Source organism: Coregonus lavaretus (genome assembly GCF_964263955.1).
Source record: "Coregonus lavaretus genome assembly, chromosome: 19".
Classification (NCBI taxonomy): Eukaryota; Metazoa; Chordata; class Actinopteri; order Salmoniformes; family Salmonidae; genus Coregonus; species Coregonus lavaretus.
This window is the reverse complement of record NC_140006.1, coordinates 39,779,193-39,788,145: the sequence shown is the minus strand read 5'-3', so window position 1 is coordinate 39,788,145 and position 8,953 is coordinate 39,779,193. Positions and strand designations below refer to the sequence as shown.

Below are 8,953 nucleotides of genomic sequence, written 5' to 3'. Positions count from 1 at the left end.
CATTCTGTGAGACCACATTGCACTCTGTTGATGGGTGACTGGGGGCCTTGCAATCACGCTAGCTAGTTACATGAAGACAAGTGAAGATGGCGGACGTGTTGAGTGTTCTTCGCCAATACAATATCCAGAAAAAAGAAATCGTCGCCAAAGGAGACGAAGTTATCTTTGGAGAGTTCTCTTGGCCAAAAAATGTCAAGACTAATTATGTCATTTGGGGGTATGTTAATTTTGCTTAAACTGGTCAATGACTCGCTTCAACCGGCCTGTTGTAGCTAGCCTAGCTAGTAATAGCTAATTGCGAGCTAGCTACGGTAGCGAGATAACGTTGTTGTTGCCAAAACTTTTCTTGCCGTGTTTAAAAGGTGCTAGTTACTATTTTCACCGAAAGATAGCAAATGCAGTTATCGTTTATTGTTCTTTTGGGTTTTTAACTAGCACGCTAGTTAACTATCTAATTGCTTTGTGTAAATGCCACTACCAATGGCAACGTTGTCGCAAGCCAGCTGTCTTGCTTGCAAACCCGCGGTAGTTAAGTTACGGTATTGCAGCTAGCTATTACTGATTTACTGCACGTGACCATACCTGTCACCATGTTTGACATTTCTAGCTTGCCAGCTAGACATTTACCTTGATGTTCTGTGTCAAGCAGCTAGCCTGCTAACGTCAACTAGCTAAGTAGTTCCTGGTTTTTGCAGAACCAGCAGTCGTTCAGGCCATATGAAATGAAATAGTTGGACAAACTCATCTTAACCCAACAAGTTGGACCAGTTGGAAGTTTCATGGAAAAGCTGTGACATAGTCGTCCTGGTCACTATTTCTGTGTAAGGTCATTAAGAAAATACAGGATTTTGACTATTTCTCTAAGCCTGCACTATTAATGCATGCATTGTGACTAAATTCCAGATTAGTTCCACAAGAGGGGACCTGGATTTCGCTGAAACAACTGTAGCCAGTGGGCAAAACTACTGGTCAATGCTGACTAGGGTTGCAAAATTCGGATAACTAACTTTCCCAAAGTTCCCTGGTTTTTCCAGAAATCCTGGTCTGAGGATTCCGTATTTCATGTTGATTCTGGGAATCTTCTAACAAGGATTTCTGGAAAACCTAGGAATTTGGGGAAAGTTAATGGAATTTTGCAACCCTAAAGCTGAATGTAATTTTTATTTTCGATTTTCAGAACTGGGAAGGAGGGTCAGCCCAAGGAGTACTATACTCTGGACTCCATTTTGTTCCTGCTCAACAATGTGCATCTCCCTCATCCATCCTACGTGCGAAGGGCTGCAGTAAGTAAACTTAATGCCCTCACTACAAGCGAGAGTTGTATAGAGTTAATTAAATACTGCTGCCATGGATGTTCTGTCTTCGAACTCAGTGTTGCCAGTGGTCTATTGGTTGTCATTGCATGAGGCTTTGTAGTGACCTTTGTAAATTGTGTAATATTTCATTGTGATTTACATGGTTTTATGATCACCCCCTAGACAGAGAACATTCCGGTTGTCAGAAGACCTGATCGAAAGGGCTTACTGTCCTATCTCAATGGGGAAAGTTGTAAGTATAAATTGAAAACAAATAAAAATCAGATTTAACACAGTGAAATGAATGTGCATGTTAATTCCACTGAGATCATTGTACGAAAGCAATTTCCACTCTGATTTGTCTTCACAGCTACTTCGACAAGTATCGACAGAAGTGCCCCCATAGAGATTGGTTTGCAAAGGACAACGCAAGGTAGTTTAAGCATTTTGAATATGACAACTCTTCCATTGATTGGATGATTTAATCCATGCATATTAGAAAATATGTTCCCTTGAAACTGATATATCAACAGTCCATGCTTTAAGGCCTAATATGCTATTTTGTTCTCCATTGGCCTGTTGCACATGTGTAATCAGCTTGGTGAGACACTAAAATAGAGAAGTAAAAAGCAAGTCATTTTAGATATTGTGAAGATAAGAATTGAAAAGGTATTGCATCATTTTGCACAGTTATTATATTATAATTATACCTTTATTGCATCCTCAGTCAAACGAGCAGCAGATGAGGTGTCATCTGAAGCCAAAAAACCAAGGATTGAGGTATGTAATATCTTTGACCTGCACCATTCGGATTCCTCAGCTCAATAATTATTTATAGAACATACTCCTCATCTCAAAAGGAATCCTCTACAAAAATCCTGTTTCATCCTGAATTCATACATTTTGAGAAAATGATCCCTGCAGAGAAATTGAATACATGATGGTCTTTCATCAAACAGAGCATTTTACCACATTCTGTCGTTCTCTAGGATGAGGAACGAGTGCGACTGGACAAGGAGCGTCTGGCTGCTAGACTGGAAGGCCACAAAGAGGGCATAGTGCAAACTGACCAGATCAGGTATGAGGCGCCTACACCCTTCCATAATCCAGTCACCTTTATTTTGAAAAGGAGAGAGTTTTTTTTTTTTTTTTTTTTACTGTTCAACAACATAGTGCAGCTGGCAGCATCAAGCTGAATTGCGAGTATAGGTTTGTTAAAAATACCAAAGCGCAATAAACCCAAAATATACATTACCAGTCAAAAGTTTGGACATACCTACTCATTCAAGGGTTTGTCTTTATTTGTACTATTTTCTACATTGTAGAATAATAGTGAAGACATCAAAACTATGGAATCATGTAGTAAACAAAAAAAGTGTTAAAAAAATACGAATATATTTTGGATTTTAGATTCTTCAAAGTAGCCACCCTTTGCCTTGATGACAGCTTTGCACACTCTTGGCATTCTCTCAACCAGCTTCATCTGGAATGCTTTTCCAACAGTCATGAAGGAGTTCACACATATGCTGAGCACTTGTTGGCTGCTTTTCCTTCACTCTTCGGTCCAACTCATCCCAAACCATCTCAATTGGGTGGAGGTCGGGGGATTGTGGAGGCCAGTCATCTGATGCAGCACTCCATCACTCTCCTTCTTGGTCAAATAGCCCTTACACAGCCTGGAGGTGTGTTGGGTCATTGTCCTGTTGAAAAACAAATGATAGTCCCACTAAGCCCAAACCAGATGGGATGGCATATCGCTGCAGAATGCTGTGGTAGCCATGCTGGTTAAGTGTGCCTTGAATTCTAAATAAATCACTGACAGTGGCACCAACAAAGCAACCCCACACCACCACCTCCATGCTTCACGGTGGGAACCACACATGCAGAGATCATCCGTTCATCTTCTCTGCGTCTCACAAAGACACGGCGGTTGGAACCAAGCATCTCAAATTTGGACTCATCAGACCAAAGGACAGATTTCCACCGGTCTAATGTCCATTGCTCGTGTTTCTTGGCCCAAGCAATTCTCTTCTTCTTATTGGTGGCCTTTGGTAGTGGTTTCTTTGCAGCAATTCGACCTCTGAACAGTTGATGTTGAGATGTGTCTGTTACTTGAACTCAGTGAAGCATTTATTTGGGCTGCAATCTGAGGTGCAGTTAACTCTAATTAACTTATCCTCTGCAGCAGAGAGAACTCTGGGTCTTCTTTTCCTGTGGCGATCCTCATGAGAGCCAGTTTCATCATAGCGCTTGATGGTTTTTGCGACTGCACTTGAAGAAACTTGACATTTTCTGGATTTACTGACTTTCATGTCTTAAAGTAATGATGGACTGTCGTTTCTCTTTGCTTATTTGAGCTGTTCTTGCCATAATATGGACTTGGTCTTTTACCAGATAGGGCTATCTTCTGTATACCACCCCTACCTTGTCACAACACAACTGATTGGCTCAAACGCATTAAGAAGGAAAGAAATTCCACAAATGTAACTTTTAACAAGGCACACCTGTTAATTGAAATGCATTCAAATCAAATTGTATTGGTCACATATACATGTTTAGCAGATGTTATTGCGGGTGTAGCGAAATGCTTGTGCTTCTAGCTCCAACAGTGCAGTAATATCTAACAATTTCACAACATATACCCAATACACACATCTAAATAAGGAATGAATTAAGACTATATACATATATGGATGAGCGATGTCAGAGCGGCATGGACTAAGATACAGTAGAATAGTATAGAGTACAGTATATACATATGAGATGAGTAATGCAAGATATGTAAACATTATTAACGTGGCTAGTGTTCCATTTCTTAAAGTGGCCAGTGATTTCAATAGGCAGCAGCAGCAGCCTCTAATGTGCTAGTGATGGCTGTTTAATAGTCTGATGGCCTTGAGATAGAAGCTGTTTTTCAGTCTCTCGGTCCCAGCTTTGATGCACCTGTACTGACCTCGCCTTCTGTATGATAGCGGGGTGAACAGGCAGTGGCTTGGGTGATTGATGTCCTTGATGATCTTTTTGGCCTTCCTGTGACATTGGGTGCTGTAGGTGTCCTGGAGGGTGGGTAGTTTGCCCCTGGTAATGCGTTGTGCAGACCGCACCACCCTCTGGAGAGCCTTGCGGTTGCGGGCGGCGCAGTTGCCGTACCAGGCGATGATACAGCCCGACAGGATGCTGTCAATTGTGCATCTGTAAAAGTTTTAGGTGCCAAGCCAAATTTCTTTAGCCTCCTAAGGTTGAAGAGGTTCTGTTGCACCTTCTTCACCACACTTGTCTGTGTGGGTGGTCCATTTCAGTTTGTCAGTGATGTGTACGCCAAGGAACTTGAAGCTTTCCACCTCGGTCCCGTCGATGTGGATAGCGGGGTGCACCCTCTGTTGTTTCCTGAAGTCCATGATCATCTCCTTTGTTTAGGTGACTACCTCATGAAGCTGGTTGAGCGAATGCCAAGAGTGTGCAAAGCTGTCATCAAGGCAAAGGGTGGCTAATTTGAAGAATCTCAAATAAAACATATATTTTGATTTGTTTAACACTTCTTTTGTTTACTACATGATTCCATATGTGTTATTTCATAGTTGTGATGTCTTCACTATTATTCTACAATGTAGAAAATAGTAAAAAATAAAGAAAAACCCTTGAATGAGTAGGTGTCCAAACTTGTGACTGGTAGTGTATGTCCTAATCAATGGATGAAAGTAACTAATAATTTATAATCTGCTGTTGGCTTGAGGAGAGCTCTTATCACTGTCTTATGACCAGCGTTAGGATGGGTATGAAGGCACTGTTATTGAACGACCATAGTTACAAAAAGTGGGCAATTATCATGAAGCCATTCACCGTTGCTACACCGGTTTTAAAGATGCTAAGGTATCCCAATGAGAGCAGGCAGACGTAAACACAAACCAGGAACCTTGCTTTATTCACATACCCATCCTAACACAAGCCTACCAGACGAGCTAAACCACTTCTATGCTCGCTTCGAGGCAAGCAACACTGAAGCATGCATGAGAGCACCAGCTGTTCCGGACGACTATGTGATCACGCTCTCCGTAGCCGATGTGAGTAAGACTTTTAAGCAGGTCAACATTCACAAGGCCGCAGGGCCAGACGGATTACCAGGACGTGTACTCCGAGCATGTGCTGACCAACTGGCAAGTGTCTTCACTGACATTTTCAACATGTCCCTGACTGAGTCTGTAATACCAACATGTTTCAAGCAGACCACCATAGTCCCCGTGCCCAAGAACTCTAAGATAACCTGCCTAAATGACTACCGACCCGTGGCACTGACGTCTGTAGCCATGAAGTGCTTTGAAAGACTGGTCATGGCTCACATCAACAGCATAATCCCAGAAACCCTAGACCCACTCCAATTTGCATACCGCCCCAACAGATCCACAGATGATGCAATCTCTATCGCACTCCACACTGCCCTTTCCCACCTGGACAAGAGGAACACCTACGTGAGAATGCTATTCATTGACTACAGCTCAGCATTCAACACCATAGTGCCCTCAAAGCTCATCACTAAGCTAAGGATCCTGGGACTAAACACCTCCCTCTGCAACTGGATCCTGGACTTCCTGACGGGCCGCCCCCAGGTGGTAAGGGTAGGTAACAACACATCTGCCACACTGATCCTCAACACGGGGGCCCCTCAGGGGTGCGTGCTCAGTCCCCTCCTGTACTCTCTGTTCACCCATGACTGCATGGCCAGGCACGACTCCAACACCATCATTAAGTTTGCCGACGACACAACAGTGGTAGGCCTGATCACCGACAACGATGAGACAGCCTATAGGGAGGAGGTCAGAGATCTGGCCGTGTGGTGCCAGGACAACAACCTCTCCCTCAACGTGACCAAGACAAAGGAGATGATTGTGGACTACAGGAAAAAAAAGAGGACTGAGCACGCCCCCATTCTCATCGACGGGGCTGTAGTGGAACAGGTTGAGAGCTTCAAGTTCCTTGGTGTCCACATCACCAACGAACTATCATGGTCCAAACACACCAAGACAGTCGTGAAGAGGGCACGACAAAGCCTATTCCCCCTCAGGAGACTAAAAAGATTTGGCATGGGTCCTCAGATCCTCAAAAAATTCTACAGCTGCACCATCGAGAGCATCCTGACTGGTTGCATCACCGCCTGGTATGGCAACTGCTTGGCCTCTGACCGCAAGGCACTACAGAGGGTAGTGCGTACGGCCCAGTACATCACTGGGGCAAAGCTCCCTGCCATCCAGGACCTCTATACCAGGCGGTGTCAGAGGAAGGCCCTCAAAATTGTCAAAGACTCCAGTCACCCTAGTCATAGACTGTTCTCTCTGCTACCGCACGGCAAGCGGTACCGGAGTGCCAAGTCTAGGTCCAAAAGACTTCTCAACAGCTTCTACCCCCAAGCCATAAGACTCCTGAACAGCTAATCATGGCTACCCGGACTATTTGCACTGCCCCCCCACCCCATCCTTTTTACGCTGCTGCTACTCTGTTAAGTATTTATGCATAGTCACTTTAACTCTACCCACATGTACATATTACCTCAACTAGCCGGTGCCCCCGCACATTGACTATGCAACGGTACCCCCCTGTATATATAGCCTCCCTACTGTCACTTTATTCTATTGTATATATAGCCTCCCTACTGTCACTTTATTTTTACTTCTGCTCTTTTTTTTTCTCAACACTTTTTTGTTGTTGTTTTATTCTTACTTTTTTTGTTTAAAATAAATGCACTGTTGGTTAAGGGCTGTAAGTAAGCATTTCACTGTAATGTCTGCACCTGTTGTATTCGGCGCATGTGACCAATAAAATTTGATTTGATTTGATTTGAAACACTGCACTATTTAAATGTTCTGCTCAATCAACCCCGAACATTCATTTCTACTCGAGGCAACTTAGCATTTTATTAGATTTTTTTTCCTCTAAATGATGATCTCAGGGAGAGTTAGGATATGCTAAAAACACATTTCCAATTCACACACGTGTATAATACACACTTCTACATGTGAAATAGGACAAATATAAACACCCACCTAATTATTAATGTGTTCTATCAGTTTACCTGGTGAAATAAGGGTTAACAGAAATCATCTCTGACCCCAGGTCACTGTCCGAGGCCATGTCCGTGGAGAAGATCGCCGCCATCAAAGCCAAGATCATGGCCAAGAAGCGCTCCACCATCAAGACAGACCTGGATGAGGACATCACCCTGAAGCAGAGGAGCTTTGTTGATGCCGAGGTGGACGTGACCAGGGACATAGTCAGCAGGGAGCGGGTGTGGAGGACCAGGACCACCATCCTACAGAGCACTGGAAAGGTCAGAGGTCAATCCCTAGACTGGCTATGATGGGGGGGGCTGCGCAAGGGTCATGCTGTCTTTAACCCCCTATGGTTGATTTCCGTGCCCCTGTTGTTAGTCAACCTCATCCGCCTAAGTTGCACTTCTGCATCTGCGGTGAAAGGTTACAGAGCTAGAGCAGTGTTTGTCAGACCATGAGACACCCTGAAAATAGGTATTTTCACAAAATCGTACGTAGCGTTCGAATGTTTTGGCCTACAAACTATTATGACCCCCTCTATGAGAGGCTCATGAACACGATGGTGTTCTCCGTTTTGCTCTATGACCTCCACAAGTGTCAGGAGACTCGTCTGAAGTTGGTACAACCGATCTGCCAACTTCTGTTTGTAGTTTCAGACCCGTTTGGGCTACGCACTAATATGACCCCTCTGTGCAAAGGTGAGTGTCTCACAAACATGTACATGTTTTGCTCTAGGACACCCACAGGCCTCACAAGACTCGTCTGAAGGTCCCCCTGTACCAGTTGAAAAAAATGTATGGAAGTATTTAAAGACTGTTTAGTGCCAAAAATATGGGGTTAAATACATGTTAAAAAAAACAATTATAGTAGACACACTTCAGAACAAACTTCCTTTTGATATTTTTTGGGGGGACTATCTGTTGTTCCATGTAGTGAATCTGTTAGGCAATGTATTTGTATGGGCTAATAGCAGTAAGGCAAAAATACTTTTTCATCAAATCATTTTTTAATATATTTGTTTTATACTTCAAGGGGTCTTAAAATTCAAAATCAAATAGCTAAATTATCCTTGGTATGAACTTCTTAAAACAATTTCCATATAGCTTAGTAGAACCCCCCCCGGCTTAGACTCTGATGGGTTAAGGTAATGAGATGGACATCTGGACATTATTAGGAGGAACCCGGCCACATGGGAAGAACACACGTATTCACTCCATGTAGACGTTACCTGTGGTTACCGACTTAGGATCAGCTTCCCCAATCCTAGCCTTGAAGGGTGGAGGCAATGGTCCATATCCATAGCTTATTTGTATTTATTATGGTTGCCAAGGCAGCAGCTACTCTTCCTGAGGTCCAGCAAAATTAAGGCAGTTATACATTTTAAAAATATTACAATACATTCATAACAGATTTCACAACGTATTAAGTGTGTGCCCTCAGGCCTCTACTCTACTACCACGTATCTATAACACAAAATCCATGTGTACGTGTGTGTATAGTGCTATGTTATCGTGATCAACAATCTTTGGCTCATCTGTTTTCACACTTCATTGTTCTTTAACGCCTGCAGGTGGCAGCATCACGTCAAGGGAAATGTATTGGTTTGGTAGGGTACAT

At 43.3% G+C, this 8,953-nt stretch overlaps 1 protein-coding gene across 2 annotated transcripts in view; it reads left to right on the top strand.

The window, feature by feature from the left end:
• Positions 1–64: 64 nt before the first annotated feature.
• LOC311146446 (parafibromin) overlaps positions 65–8,953 on the top strand; it is a 53,746-nt gene continuing 44,857 nt past the window's right edge. For both annotated transcript variants that reach the window (XM_084182949.1, XM_084182950.1), the window contains exons 1-7: positions 65–217; positions 1,178–1,283; positions 1,479–1,548; positions 1,666–1,728; positions 2,023–2,075; positions 2,285–2,373; positions 7,401–7,614. In XM_084182949.1, coding sequence (XP_084039075.1) covers positions 87–217; positions 1,178–1,283; positions 1,479–1,548; positions 1,666–1,728; positions 2,023–2,075; positions 2,285–2,373; positions 7,401–7,614 — 726 coding nt within the window. In that variant the 5' untranslated portion in view covers positions 65–86. The remainder of the gene's footprint in view (positions 218–1,177; positions 1,284–1,478; positions 1,549–1,665; positions 1,729–2,022; positions 2,076–2,284; positions 2,374–7,400; positions 7,615–8,953) is intronic.